Genomic DNA, 16,186 nt, shown 5'->3' with positions numbered 1-16,186 from the left:
CAGACATCATTTTTTCCATATCTTCCTTGACTTGAGGAAGTTTTGCTGCCATCAAGTATTCTTTGATGATTTTATCAATCCTTGTTGTTCCTAGTTTTTCAGGTGCTTCTGCCTTGATACGTCTCTGATAACTACCAATCAATGTAGCCCTGGCCCAACACTCCGTGAGGTCTGTGTGGTACAAAGTTTTATCAGTTACATCCGAAGGTAAAGATCTAAACATTGACTCACCAGAAGGAATTTCTTTCTTCTTGTTAGTGTATGCCCGGTAAAGACGATCTGCAAAGTACTCAGGGTACTCTAGATCAATAAGTTCAGTGGAATTCATCAGCGATTCTGGTACGACAGTCTCTGCGTTTCGATAGTCTTAGACTTACCCTCAACCGCTTTCAGTTTCAACTTCAGTTCATCTGGAAACTTTCCAATCAAAACTTGTACAACTTCCATGTTTGCAGGAGCTAAACTACACAATTTTTCAAGGAATCCTAAAACTCTCCATCCATCTACATCCTTTTGTTTTGTTTCCCAGAGACTCATACCTTCTTGCAAGATGCCTTTCCAAGCCAGAACTTTATCAGAATAAGAGGCGGTGTCAGAGATCATAGCGGTGGCTTTTTGGGCAAATTCTCGCATTCTTTGGGTCTGATCAAGGTTGAGAAGCGGATTCGAGAGCCGGACAGCCATTGTCCCTATCGTAGGGGGTGCTTTCTTCTTTGGAAGAAACTGACTTTTGATGCCGTGAAAGATCCTGTCTTGTAATGAATCGCCAGACCTTGCGATATTTTCACACCGATGAGGTGTCTGGTCCTTCATGTGAATTGGATCAGTAGATGTGGCACTGGAAGCGTCTAACAGTCTTTCGTCCAATGCCATTTCCATTCCCAACACAGAGGGAACTGAAAATATGGACAAAGCTGTCCCAAGAAAGTATATGGATAGCTTCATTCTTTGGGTTGAAAATGAGACGAGTAAGCGGTGGAAATTGAATGATACAAAGAGGATTGAACACCGATGGAGATGAGAGTGTATGCCCTTGACTATATATGCGCCGCTTTCTCATCCGAAGCCCAAATTTATATATTCGATAGGTTTGTCTTAATTTTCTGCGCTGGAAAAACTCACGCAGAAAGTCTCTCCTTTCCAACACGTTTGCAGAGGTAGATTGTCAGGCGCAGTGGTCCTGCGGCCAGTCATTCTGAATGCATTGTCCAGGATCCGCCCGACTATATATGGGGCGCTTTCTCATTCAAAGCCCAAATCTATAACTTCGATAGCTTTGTCTTCTGGAAAATTTCCTGGGCTGTAAAAATTTACGCAGAAAGTCTCTCCTTGTCCGACACGTTTGCAGAGGTACACGATAAGGCGCAGTGGTCGTGCGCCCAGTCTGACATCATGAATGCATTGTCCAACAACGATACATAATCTGGGTTTTGAATGTACAAGACCACAAGTATCAAAATTTCCTGTGCGGTGAAAATTGACAATTTCCTGTGCGGTGAAAATTGACGAGTCTCTTCTTGTGCAGGCCGTGCAACCAGTCTGACATTCTGAACCCGTAGTCCAAAAGACGCACACTTGAGGTTTCAGTTGCTCGAGTCCTCAAGCTGTGTAGCGCAGTCATGACCATTACAAGTTGAAGTCTCTCCGCGTGTACAGGTCACACAGAGATTCTTATCTTTCTGACACATTTGCCAGCTGCGCCGTGTGGGCGGATCGACCTTCTGAAAATGGTCAACAGACGATGATGTGAAGTCCTAAGCACGTCAATAAGGCTCTGAAGTTTGAGTTCATTCAAATGGTCAACTTCAACCCATGCCTTTCAGAACAAGAAGGGGACAGAAGTCTAGTCTGACTCCGAGTTCATCAGCGGTTGTGCCATAGTGTGACTTCCTCTTTTGAAGTACATGGAATGAAACATTATTCATACTCTAGGACCAGGTTCTTCTTGCAAAGCAAACAAAATGGGTGGGATTAAGGCACAGGGAGGAGCCCAAACCAAAAACATGGTTGAAATCATCCATGAACAATGCAAGTGCTCAATAATTCAAAGCCCAATTAGGATTATGAACAATGGTAATACTCTATACCGGTAGCAAATACCTTTTAACGACAATAGGCCAGGAAATCTCAAAATATAAGAGGAAGAATCAATATTTGAGCCCATGGAGAGCTTTGAAGTCTTTGAGAAACTCGGTCTCTAACCATGAGGTTTAGGTGGTCAACGATCTTTGCTTCCATTTGGCTAGTCTTTTTATGTGGCGGCCATGATACCACACAAGAATAAGTTCCACTGGAGATTACTTGTCCACATGTTGTCAATAAGAATGATCTTTTTCAGATCCACAAGGTTTTGTATTATCTGGTGTAGATGTATAGTTCTGCAATTTGAACAGTAAATCTCTTTACAAGCCTCAGATTCTATAATTCAGCAAAACTATTTTATGTACTCATTTCTGTCATAACTTTAACAAAATTGGGTGAGGGACAAAACAGGACAAAACCCGGGTTTTGCACATTGGCGAGATTTTCAAAATAAATCAATCTTTGTTGAAAAATCTGTAGATTGTCACTGACTTGTTACTACATCCTTGTCTTCTAACACATGTTCCAATCCCACTTTCTGCCCTCAAGCGTGTTTTGCCAATGTACCCTGTATAAGAAGAAATACCTCAGTATCAGATCAGAGATTCTTGATGGAGCAAAGTGAATGAGATCACTGACCCATACTACACAGCTACAAATTTGCCGTCAGAATGACCACCAAATTACCCCCGGATCACATGTAAAAAAAGTCAGAGACGATTCATTGTTTTGCTAACACCGTTCAGAAAGGCGGCCACAGCATCCATCTGGTAGACGTCCAAATCATCTCTAGCAGCCAAAGCACAGACAATACACAAAGGGACCAAACGAGCAGTTGGTGGAAAAGTCTTCTTGTAATCTTCTCCAAATTCCTGGAAAAATCCCTGCGCACAGAGCCTCACCTTGTATTTAAGTAGCTCCCCTTCACTACCCAGTTTCTTCTTGAAAACCCAAGTAGTTCCAATAGCCTTTTTGCCAGCAGGAAGGATTACCACATCCCAGACCTTACAAGTATCCATGTTGTCCAGTTCAGCAGTAATTGCCTTTTGCCATTCAGATTAATTGGGCAACATCAAAGCTTGTTTATAGAGCCTTGGAGGCATGACGGTTGTTTTGACAATGTTAGCTTGACAATGTGTTGAACCCTCAGGGAGAATATTGAAGACATCAATGTTGCTTGAGATATCCTTTGGCACTTCTGACCACACGTCATGTTCCCAGCCAGGCTTGGATTTTGTCGTTATCACAAAGAACTTCTTGATGTTCAGCTTCATCTTCTTCCTGTTCTTCAGTAGGAGTATGATTGTTGTCTTTGACAGGAAGATCAAGATGAGATGGATCTTCTGCAACGTGAGTGGAAGAACCCTCTTCAATAACAGGAGACGTTGAATTATAAGATGATGGTCCAACAGGAGACTCAGGTAGAGGAACATCAGCAGGTGGAGATTGAGAAGATGATTGAACTTCGGAAGAAACGGTAAGATCTTCTTCAAAAAGATTATCACTACACCAAATGTAATCTTTACCGGGCGGTAAAGAAAACTACTGACATAGAAAAATCCTGAGGAAACAGGAAGAGAGCTAAAAATCTGAAAAAATATGCACCTTGTTCCTAGATCTTGGGGCGTCATGATGAGTATTTTTTTGTATTTTACACACAGATATTGGTTTATGTACTAACAATAAACGCTGAAAATCATCAAAAACTCACATGTAACAATACCTGAAATTTGGGTCATGAGTATGAAGGCAATATTTTGTGGTCTAAAAACTTCAATAACTTTTGCAATTCTGCTCCAAATAACTCGATTTCTGGTTCATTCAAAAGCTGAACTATTCTCCTTCACACTTCATAATGCTAGTAAGGTGCTATCTAGTCATTTAAACACTCTACATATGTTCAAACAGTTCTGCATGAATAGCTCTGTAGGAACTTTTTTAGACCAGCTACAGATGTGATGTCTCAATGAAAAATGTAGAGGAAAGGCTCACCTTTTTAATGCACTTCAAATCGAGTGATTTGATTCAGAACCGCAAAAGTTATTGATGTTTGAAGATTCCAAAATCCTGTCTTCAAAGTCAAGGGCCAAATTTCAGGTATTGTTACAGGTGGGTTTTTGATGATTCTCAGCCTTTATTGTTAGTACATTAACCAATATTGGTGTGTAAAATACAAAAAAATACTCGTCATGACGCCCCAACATCTAGGAACAAGGTGCATATTTTTTCAGATTTTTAGCTCTCTTCCTGTTGCCTCAGGACTTTTCTATGTCAGTAGTTTTCTTTACCGCCCGGTAAAGATGACATTTTGTGTAGTGTATATCAAGATTGACACTTGTGTATGATTTTGCATCTTCAATGCCGGAAAATTCATTGACATTGAAAGTAACGTCATGAGAATATACAATGCGACATCTTCTAATCTCACGTGATAATTCTTTTGACCAACTTGATAACCGAGAAAGATACCTTTCATGGATGTGTTGTCAAATTTTCTTCGAAACTGTTTTGGAATCAGTACAGAAGCACGACATCCAAAAGGCTTTAATCTAGAGTAGTCAAAAGCTCTCCCAAACCACAGCTTGTAAGCTGACTTATTATCCGTAATTTTGCCTGGAGTGACGTTCTCGAGGAAAACAGCAGTCATCACAGCTTCCGCCAAGAAAATATAAGGAAGATTGGCTTGTCAAAGTAATGTTCTTGATTTTTCAGCCGTTGTCCTATTACCTCGCTATGAGACAGGATTATGTAAAGGAGTATAAGGCACGCTCAAATAGGAAGTGGTGCCATTTTCATTGAGAAGCTTTTGAAAATCTTTTGACCTGTATTCTCTCCCGTGGTTGTTGACCAGAATCACAATTTTCTTGTTATGAAAAGTTTCTACGTTGTCTTTGAACTGAAGAAAACAAGGAAAAGTGTCTGATTTTAATTTCAAAATGTATACATGTTTGTAATTTGTACAGGCGTCCGTGAGCTTGAAGTAGTGTTGACCTCCACTTTCAGACGGAACAGATATCTTCCCACTCAAGTCACTATGAATCATATCTGGGAATTTTTCACAGAGGGAAAATGACCGGAGTAGGGCAAACAATGACCCTTGGAAAGGCTACAAATTTCACAATCCCAATCTGCAGGTGCAGATACATCAAACATCATCTTAAGCCAGCCGGATTTGGGATGACCTCCTGTTGAATTCTCCAATCGACTTACAGAGAAGTAAAAGATTAGACAAGAAAAGATCAACATCAAGAATCAAGTATCAGATGAGAATAGGGACGTACATTAAAATTACCTCAACTTACTGTTTTTTGTTTCAGAATCATCTACCATATATCTCTTGTAGCACATTCCAATGTACTTCTCTTTCCCCAGCTTTGGAAAGAGAAGTACATACTTTTTCATCTCTCATTTCACTATCATTACTGTTTCTCTCAATGCCTTGATTAACCGTTATGTTTTGTTTTACTTATTGATGTGCTAGAAATCTGTTCTCTCAAGTTCCTAAGATCAGTATCAAATAAAGTGATACCTATAACTAATTCTGTCTATCTGAAATTCTGTACTGCCCTTTGTAAGATACTGATTAGTTTCTTATTTCTTATTGATTCTTTACTTCTCTAAGGCCGTAGCCAGACTGAACAATCACCAAAATAGTATTCCTAGAAGAAGCCTGAAAACACCGTACTATCAATAAAAGAACTAAGAGAAAAGAGAAGGAGGTAAAGAAGTCCTCCTGGGGGAAGTCATACCTGGAAACACCGTACTATCAATAAAAGAACTAAGAGAAAAGAGAAGGAGGTAAAGAAGTCCTCAAGAGAGAAAGAGAAGAAAGAAGAGAAGACGCGCTCCTAAATAACTCTACACTACTAACACTGTAACACCATGTAATCCCATAACATCCTGTTAATCTATCCCCATACGCCTTCCTTACACCCCCCCCAACTAAAAATAAAATATCTCATAACTTCCCCCTAACACCCAGAAAACCAAAATACAAAAACAAAAAAGGAAATATAACCAAAAAATTGATTTATTTGAGAAACTAAAAGAAAAAAGTAAAAGAGAAAATAGAAAAAAGAAACAAAACAAAACAATCCTCATCCCACCAACAGCTTCGTCCAGTGATATTGCGCCGCGGTACCCTGAGAAAGAGCGAAACAGAAGATTTCGTGCTCACAGGCGTGGCCAAGATGTTGTTGCGAAAAAAGGAGAGGTAGAAACCCCGCGGCGGTGCATACAAAGGAGGGAACTTACTTGCACAAGGTAGTCCCTCACCCCTTAACAAGCCTCCACTGGCTCATCCGTCCTATACTTCTTCAGTTTCGAGACATGGAAAACATCGTGCGTTGTGTCGCCTCTCGGTAGTTGAAGTTTGAAGTCCCGTCCCTCATTAAGTATCTGCAAAACCTTGTATGGCCCATCAAATCTAGCCCGTAATTTTGCTACCTTGCCCCCGACTTGCGCAGACCGATTGGCACTGTCAACCAAAACTAATTCACCTACTTTCAAATCCAGATCACCACCCCTTCGCTTGTTATACTGTACTGCCTGCTCCACCCGTGATACCCACAATTTGTCTCTCCACTTCAACCAATCACCCTGACGCTCTGACACCCAACGCTCTACATCTTGACTCACTCCTTCAACCGATGACACTATCGGGAACAACCGTGGCTCCCGTCCCAACACGAACTTCATAGGCGAGACCCCTGTGGCAGCGTTGACTGCCGAGTTAATTGCGTACTCGACAGTTGGTAAGGATTCTAACCATTTACCCTGTCGACCTTGAGTAGAGAATCGTAAAAGTTGACCCAAGGTTTTATTGGTACGCTCTGCCCGTCCGTCGCCTTGTGGGTGATAAGCTGTTGTGAGTTTCACAGTAACACCCAGCAATCGGTGAAGTTCCTGCCAGAATCGTGAGACCCAAAGTTTGTCGCGGTCCCCAACCATCTCGTCCGGTGCCCCAAAGACGGACAACCAAGCGGAATATAACCGGCGAGCCGTTCTTTCAGCAGTATCCTTCTGATTAGAAGGGATCAATCGAACAAAACCCGTAAGTCGACACGTACAAGACAAAAGCATGTCGTACCCAGCGACCTTTGGAAACGGGCCAACGAAGTCCAATGCAATGCTACTCATTGGCCGTTGGGGAAGATTTGTAGTTTGAGCCCGTCCCGGTAAGAGTGTTGTACGAGCCTTATGCCGCTGACAATCATCACACAACCCTACCCACTTATCTACGTCTCCCGCCATACCCGGCCAAAAAAACTCCCGTCTCAATCGTTGATACGTCTTCAAACTCCCCAAGTGACCCACAGCTTGATGAGCAGATAGAAATAAGTTGTTGCGTAAGTCTGAATTAGCCGGTACAACAATCCGATCATCCATAATCATGAGTTCTCCCTTCCAGGCACAATTATCTCGTAAGGGCAGAACTTTAGCCAATTTGCTGCAGAATGGGTCCAATGCGTACCCTGCTGCAATCTCACGAACTGTTATGTCAGACAATATCGGTCGAGATTCTGTCACCGCAGCCGTATCAATACGAGATATAGCATCAGCCACTGAATTGTCAGCCCCCTGTAAATATTTGAAATTCAAATCAAATTGAGACAAGACTTCCAACCACCTTGCCTGTCTTCGGCTCAAATTACGTTGTGATAGTAAATAAGTCAAAGAATGGTGATCGGTCATGACATTCACTTTGAGACCTAAAAGCAACAACCTCCACCTGTTCAGTGCGTGAATTACAGCAAGCAGTTCTTGTTCATGAACCGGATAATTCCGTTCCGCTGCCGTCATGGTGCGTCCATCGTAAGCTATTGGCCAGGCAGTCTCCCAGTCTTTTCCTTGAAACAAGGCTGCTCCAAGACCTTGACCACTTGCGTCAGTAAATAGCCAGACCGGGTCAGTTGAATCATAATCCAGATTACGTAAGACTGGTAAGGTTGTAATCATGCGCTTGATATTACTAAATGCAGCTTCTTCTTGGTCGGTCCAATTAAAATCCTCTGGCTTTCGTTTAGAACTGGTTAAAGGAGTTAATTGACTTGCATACCGTGACAGTCCATCAATAAACTTCTTCATCCATTGGACCGTGCCAAGGAACTCTTTCAACTGCTTGGGATTCTTAGGACTGCGCCAGTTAGCCACCTTCTCAACTTTTTCCTCATCCGCACTTATGCCATCTTCACTAATCACATGTCCAAGGAACTTGATTTGTCTTCTAAATAATTGAGTCTTTTTAATACCACAATACAAGTTAGCTGCTCGCAGTCTTTGTAAAACTTGACGTAAATGCTCTTCATGCTCCTCCACAGTTTGTGAGAAAACCACAATGTCATCAATATACACAACACACACTTTATTCACAAGATCACCTAATGCCTCCTCACACCGTCGCTGCTGAGTCGCCGGGGCATTTGTCAAGCCCATCGGCATAACAACCCATTCGTACAAACCCCAAGGAGTCTTAATTGCTGTTAACGGTATGTCTTTCTCTTCCATCCGGGTTTGAAAGAACGCATTGATTTGATCTAAGGACGAATATATTTTTCCTGAACCAACCAACCGGACAGCTTCATCAGGATTAGGCAGTGGACTCCTATCCTTGATTGTGTGTTTGTTCAAGACTCTATAATCACATATCAAACGTGGTAAAGCAGCCGGATCCTTCTTTGGAATTATCATGGAAGGTGAAGCGTATGGACTACACGACTTTCTCAATCTCCCAGCTTTGACATGTTGAGTTATCAGCTTGCTCCACGCGTCCAAATGTTTCCTAGGCTAACCATATTGTTTTTCATTGATTTGTACATCAGGGTCCGTCAGACGTATGCGGTGTCGAGTCTTCCACGACACATCCTGCAACTTCTCAGGGAATTTCTCATCCTCCTCATCAACACTCTCATCGCTCACATCCGGTAAATCCTCGGGAAATAAATCTTCAAATTCTTTTAACATCGCCACCTCACGAAGCGAGAATTCATTCACTTCTTGCACCTTGTTCAAATTCTCCATAACAGTCTTAACAAGCGCTTCACGCTTACTCCTCAGCTCGTTCAACTCTCTCGTCTCATCAATCAAACTCTGTTCCCGAAATTCATAAGCATTCTTTGCACTTCTGAGTAGACGTTGTGACAATGACACATCTAAATGATGTTTAGAAAGGAAAGGTGCCCCGAGAATCACGTCATAATTTCCCCCCAGCGGTGCGATCTTGAAAGCTGTCGCGCCAAAGGTGAAAGCAGGTTCGGGAGATTTGACATTAGCAAAGGTAAATTCCTTGAGGACAAAGTTATCGGGTTCAGACTGGATTGCTGGACGCACCTGTATAGGTACCGGAAGGGGTCGTCAAACAAGTTTAAGGCGATCAACCGATTGGCTGGAAATTAGGCTCCTTCCTGCTCCAGTATCAATCAAGATGCGTAATGGAACACCATTCACAAACCAAGTCATGATAAGTGTTTTTCCGACTTCAAAAGAATTGGATTTGTCGTACTCAGCAGATTCGACCAATTCCTCCTTGGAACCCGAGTTATTTAATTGGGTAATCATTTGCTCGTACGCCGCCAAATCAGCACGACCCAAATCCGGAAACTCCCCTATAGCTGCAATGTCCACTCGAGGTTGAGCTTCCTCAACAGAAGCCACGTCAACTCGTCGAGGAGGTGGTCTAGTAACAGGTGCTGATGATCGAGGGGGACCAGTTTGGGCTTTCGGCGGTGGATATGGCGGTGCCCGTGGGAATTCCATAGGAACTGAAAAGAAGGCCGAGTTGGGTTTGGCTTCGCAACCTCCCATCCATTTATCACAGGGAGTCTTGCAGCGAGGGCACATCCCAATGGACCTCATGTACGCCCCAAAACGAACGTTACGAGCAAGTGTCTCTTCCGATGAAAGTGCCGGACGGGCTGATGTCGAAACAGCTGAAGTTCGATCATAAGGCGTACGGTTTGACGGGGCTGATACAGAAGCAGTCGATCCACTCGCAGTCTGTGCCGTCGCAGCTCGAGCTTTCGGGATATTACGGTTATCGATCTCTTGCGCCAGAACCCAGATAGCGCCCATGCGTTCCTCGAAAACCGGGAAAGAGAAGCGTTTGGTGACCGGATCAATACTGTTCTTTACAATGCGCTCCATCTTAACCCAAGCCTTGAATGTACCAATCGTGCCTCCCACAACGGCGTGGGCTAAAGTTTCATCAGAGCACTCCTCCACACCAATCTCTTCTTGGATCAATCTCGCTCGGCTACAGTAAGCAGTACTGGACTCGTTCTGTTTCATGGTGAGTTCACGAAGTTTCTCTTTAGCAACATCTTCCCAACCAACAGGCAACACTACACTTTGCATCTCAGTCATCACCTCATCCCAAGATCGCCCCACGAAATTCCTCTCTGAACGTCGACACCAGGAAGCCGCTGGATCCGTTGAAAGCACAAGCGGAAGAATGCGAAAACGATCTTCGGGTCGATTGATTGATTTGACTCGAAACGTAATTTCCATCTGGTATTGCCAAGTTCGAAAAGCAGCGACCTCACCGAACTTTCCTTTATATTGCGGCCAGTCCGACACACGAAACTTGGATAAGTCAACAACTGGCTGAGCTGGAGCAGAAGTGGTGTCTTCAACCGAGGGCAGGGAGTTCGGGACGTTAAAAAGGTGAACTCGATTCCCCGCAGCCGGTGTCGAGGTGAACAACTGGGGTGTATGTTGAGAATTAACACTCCTAGCAACCGGTGCCATTCTTGGTTGTTGAGTAGATGCTGTGGCCTCAGGCGATATGACCTCTTCCACAGCCTCCGGTACAACTGGTCGTTCACGTCGAAGCAACTCCCCAAGCAGAAGTCGAATCTCCCGCATCTCGTTACGCAGACCCTCATTATCGTCACGAATCACTTCATTGGCCAACTTGACACGCGCCAATTCTTCGCTGACATCGTAACCAGGCGCCAGTGTCGAAGGTTGACCCTCCGCCATGGAAGTCGAGGGTTGCGGGTCCATACGTGCAGTGATATCCCCAGCGCTAATGAAAGATGCACTAGGGTCGTAAGCACCTGGTATACTGCACCTAGGTCGACGAGCGAGCGGTCGCGGCAAAATCGTACGAGTCAATTCCTGAGAATCTTCTGAAACCTGATCAATCGAGATAGATGGAGGACCTGGTGGCCAATTGGCCGTTATGACTGGATGACCGTGGGGATTTGGTGGGTTAACGAATAAATCCCACTGTCGCGAAAGCAATGAGTTAGGTTCGACAAAACTTGGTACAGGAGGAGCGGATACAGGTCTGGGTGGTGTGAAATTAGTAGCAGGGTTTGAATGCGACCGGTGATGACCTCGAGTAGGAAAGATAATCCTCTCCGGGTTGTCGACAGATGGCAAGGCTGGTCCTGGATTGCGACGAGTTGATCGGGAATTGACAGGATGCTCCCCAGACATGGGAGAGCAAACAGGTAACGCGGGGTATAGGTGACAGGTGTGACAGGAAACCGGAAGTAGCACTAAAGCAAACTCAAACAGGAATAATTGAATTGTGAAAAAAAAATTTGAATGAATTGAAGTTTTAAGTTTTTGAATTGTATTGATATTGAGCCACGTCCGATTGAATAGATTCGAGCCAATGATCTTCGCCGTTTGGATTCGAATCACTGGGATTGTTCAAAAAAGTGTAAGGTCGTTGATATCTCGACCTTCACTGGGGTTCTCAGATCTCTAAGGCCGTAGCCAGACTGAACAATCACCAAAATAGTATTCCTAGAAGAAGCCTGAAAACACCGTACTATCAATAAAAGAACTAAGAGAAAAGAGAAGGAGGTAAAGAAGTCCTCCTGGGGGAAGTCATACCTGAAAACACCGTACTATCAATAAAAGAACTAAGAGAAAAGAGAAGGAGGTAAAGAAGTCCTCAAGAGAAAAAGAGAAGAAAGAAGAGAAGACGCGCTCCTAAATAACTCTACACTACTAACACTGTAACACCATGTAATCCCATAAATCCTGTTAATCTATCCCCATACGCCTTCCTTACACCCTTCAGGTACATACTGATTAGTTTCTTATTTCTTATTGATTCTTTACTTCATCTAGCTTTTTCCATTCTTGTTGTTTATTAAAGACATTCATATGGTAGCGGGAGATACACTTCTTAATCAATCCACCAATCTGTAAAGAGTTTTGTAGTCAGTGATCAACACGTTTGCACAAGGAGTTGAGTTGAGAGTGTGCGTGCCTAGGGTGATTTCCAATTCAATTGGTTGATTGCGGATATGACCGATGAATCCTCCAAAGCCAGTCTTGGTCATGATGATATTGTTCACATAGCTTTCAATTCTGTAACCGTACGTCCATTATCAAGTCACCCATGCTGATTAAACCAACACCTAAGTCTGGGACATGGAGAGCAGGAAGGATGATTTCATTGTTGGCGGAGTTGCACTGGATGGTTCCTTTTCCTGTGATGCTGATTGACATCCCATTATCCAAGGCGACAGCCAAAGAGGCGGCTTCATAATTCTCAAAAAGATCGCAATCTGGTGCCATGTGATGGGAAGCACCACTATTGAGGAGAATGGAATCATGATTGGAAGAGACAACCACAAAAGCACGAGCTTCAAAGAAAGGATTGGTGATAATAGCTACCAATGCTCTGGCTTTGTTACCAGAAGGACAAGGTGGTCGTAATTCAGGGTTGACTTGATAACATTGAAGAGAAGTGTGACCTTTGGCTTCGTTGTTGTGACGCCCATTGGAACAGTATGTGCGAGCGGGTCCGTTGAAGGTGAGTAAACGCTGAGTTGAAGATCTCTGTAAAGATCTGGTTCAACGGACGGCCAGAGCCACCATGTTTGCGTGAGATTCGTCATCTTTGACTGAGGCGAGTTGAATCTCAAGATGAATAATGACCTTTTCAGTTGTTAAAGGCCACTCCTTGCGTATGAGAGCCTTGGTGATGTCAATGTCAAAACCGCGCCGCCATAGATAGCTGAAGCACTGCGGGACTTCCACAAAAAGTATGGGGTCTTTTTGTAGTGGATCATGCACAGAGCCCTGTTTGGAAACAAAAGTTTCCTGTAGTGGGTCATGTGCAGCGCTCAAGCTTGTATGTAGCATGTCCACATGCATATTGGTACACATAGTGAGCGCTATGACCTGTATAACACCATGTACTACACACCCACACACCCAAACATGTAAGTAATATCCATGCCCTCTGACCTTTGCCCCAACCAGCCATTCTGACTCCAAACATCCTCACTCAATCAACTCCAATCACCATTGACCACCCTCTCTTGATCTCATGACAATATTCTAACTTGCTCCCCCACCGATGTATAGGAAGAAAGGTGGATATTAATATCTACAAGGGGTAAGTTCACACTTGATAAATTTGATAGATATATAAGATGTGTTCTGTTACTTACCTTTTCCTCCCCTTTATCGAATTCTAGATCATCAAAAGGTAGATTTGTTCTTCTTTTCTTCATCTGCACCATCCACTTCAATCTTATCATCCGATCTCATTTATCTTATTTACCACTTATCTTACCAACCTTTTCCCTTCATTGATTTCTAGATCCGCTCTTCTTGCTTTTCAACCACCATCCATTTCACTCTTAGTTCACACCATCCGTTTCAATTTTTCAACCACCTTCAGTCTTTTATATCTTTTACATCATTCATAACTACTACCTGGAAAAACATGTCGGACCAGCCAATTCAAACCAATTCTTGTATCAGTCTGGCTCCGCCATCAACAGCCCCAACACTCTCTCCTTCAGGACGATCTCTTCGCCCAAGATCACCTGTTCAACCTCAGCCGGGCTTTGTCTTTGCCTCAGCAGATTCTCGACAATCCCTTTGGCTTGCATCTCCCACTCCGACTCCGACTCCTGGTCCCTCTAACACTCTGTTTGCCCCAATTGATGGACTGTATCTTGCAACCTCTGACAAGGAGCAAGAATCAAAACAACCTCAATCACCATTAACAAAGAAACGAGCCACTTGTCAGTCCGTTCAAAAAGGGAAGAAAAGAACAAAAATATCATTAGTAAGTCTTTTCATCATCAATTTTCAGATCAATTACTGACTGACCGGGATTGAATCCTTTTATCTGTTTTTTCCTAGCAGAATACAGTGCCTGGCTGTATCAATCTTGATCAAGATTCTGAAGATGAAATCATACCTGCAAGGCCCGGCTCTGGTATCAGGGCAGCTCAACTGGCTCAAGTTAAGCAGCTTCTGCAGTACTTTCACCCTCCTGCGTTTTTCCTTGTTTCTAAAAAAAAGATCTATACTAACCCTGATATTGATTGCTTTTCAGTCATCTGGTGATCCGCGGCTATACAAGTGCCGGTGGTGCCAAGGCCGTTTCCTCAAAGGTATGACAAGCTACTACAACCTGAATGGCCATCAAGATGGAAGTAAGGGGTGACCTGCTTGCCTAAGACAATCACAAGCCAAGGCCGCAGGGATGGCCCTTCCACCCTCTTGGGAGGAGCAGCAGAGAGCTTTGACAGCCAAATCCTTGGGAAATCTTGACTCTTTTGTTTCCAAAGATTGTTTTAGTGTTGAACTTCTTAACTTAGTATGTGTGATCTGGGTGGTTTGTCATGCTTCACCGTGGACTTGTTTCCAAGATCTGGCTTTACGTTCTGGTTTGCGTTTGTCAAACATATTGGCCGTTCTTAGATCTTCAGTCTGGGCAGCAAACACCACCAAGCAACTTTATTCTGGCCTGCAGTATACAGTTTTGGATAGATTAAAGGTACATTTCATTTGTTATCCATTTATAAAGTTGTTTTCTTTCCTTCTCAACTCAATATCAAATCTCTGATAAATTTTGAACTCATTACCTTCATCTAGAATAACTCCAGCAAGTTCTGCCTAGTTCACAATGGCTGGACCACACGTCGGAGCCAACATGCTTTCATTGGTACAAATGCTATGTTCATTGATGATAATTGGGATTTTCAGACAGTCCATCTGTCTTTGAAGTTGGTTGTGTGGAACCATTCAGGTGTTCTACTTGCTCAACCAGTGGCCTGATTTCTCATTAAGCATGGCTTAAATGATAAGATGAGCCATCCATTTATTTATTTGAAAACAAGCTAGTGCTGATGTAAATTGATTTTCTACATGATAGCTCAAAAGACCGACTTGGGTTCAAACAACCATACTCTTGCTTAAAAGTTGCAAAGGCTTTTTCTTCAAGCTACTCCTAGTGTTGATTGGCACGCAGGTCGCATGCAGATCCGGTGCTATGCTCACAAGCTAGCCCTGCTTGTAAAGCATGGTTTATTGGCGATTGGTCTAGATGCTGGACACACAAAGCCCACCACCCAACCCCTTCAACATTACCACACCCTCAATCACCTTGAATGACGGAACCGAAGACGTTGAAGCTGAGATCAAAGACTTGGAATCTGAAGATTCAGATCAAGCTAGCAAGGCAGTCATTGAATATGCTCAATCGGGAAGTGAAGGGGAGAATGATACTTACCGTGATTCTCAGACTCCCTCTTCACCTCTTCTGCTGTGTTTGAGTAAACCCAGGGCTGACCTTGTGGTTCAAGTGGTCAAGAAAGTAAGCCATTCTCAACTTTAATACCTTTTTGTTTTGCAAGCTGAAATCATTGTTTTTAGGTTGATTGAGTCAGCCGTTTGATTGCACGCAGGCCATCCCAACTTCTTGAGTTCCGTACTCGTGCTAAAGATCTGGGTTGGACTGTGCGTTGTCCAATCCTTGGTATGACTAGTAAGTGGAACAAACTTCACCAGAGCAGATCAATCATGGTTGATGGTACCAAGGTGAGTCTTCAAATATAGTTCTACTCTCTCAATATCTCTAACATCATATTTCAGGTGATCAATCAGATGTTGGCAAACAATCAAAAGGGCTATTTTGAAGAGATCTCTATTTCAAAAAGTGAATGGCTATGTGTTTCAGCATTGAATGAGGTTATGGAAGTCATTTTTTCTTTCCATATATGTTGTAAAATATGCTACAGTTCTTTGACTGATGTACAAGTGAGGCCGGAAAAGATACGACACCAGTTTACTCCAGCCAGTACACCAGTCGGGAGCTGCAGCGAGTCAGGTTGCCATA

The 16,186-nt window shown here is 43.3% G+C and overlaps 1 protein-coding gene across 1 annotated transcript in view; it reads right to left on the bottom strand.

The window, feature by feature from the left end:
* MELLADRAFT_106879 (uncharacterized protein) overlaps positions 1 to 873 on the bottom strand; it is a gene marked incomplete at both ends in the record, with an annotated part of 3,399 nt that extends 2,526 nt beyond the window's left edge. The window contains 3 exons of the mRNA XM_007410373.1: positions 6 to 171; positions 232 to 300; positions 378 to 873. Coding sequence (XP_007410435.1) covers positions 6 to 171; positions 232 to 300; positions 378 to 873 — 731 coding nt within the window. The remainder of the gene's footprint in view (positions 1 to 5; positions 172 to 231; positions 301 to 377) is intronic.
* Positions 874 to 16,186: the final 15,313 nt, after the last annotated feature.

The sequence above is a fragment of the Melampsora larici-populina genome (assembly GCF_000204055.1).
Source record: "Melampsora larici-populina 98AG31 unplaced genomic scaffold MELLAscaffold_20, whole genome shotgun sequence".
NCBI classification, from domain to species: Eukaryota; Fungi; Basidiomycota; class Pucciniomycetes; order Pucciniales; family Melampsoraceae; genus Melampsora; species Melampsora laricis-populina.
This window is presented reverse-complemented; position numbering and strand designations above follow the sequence as displayed.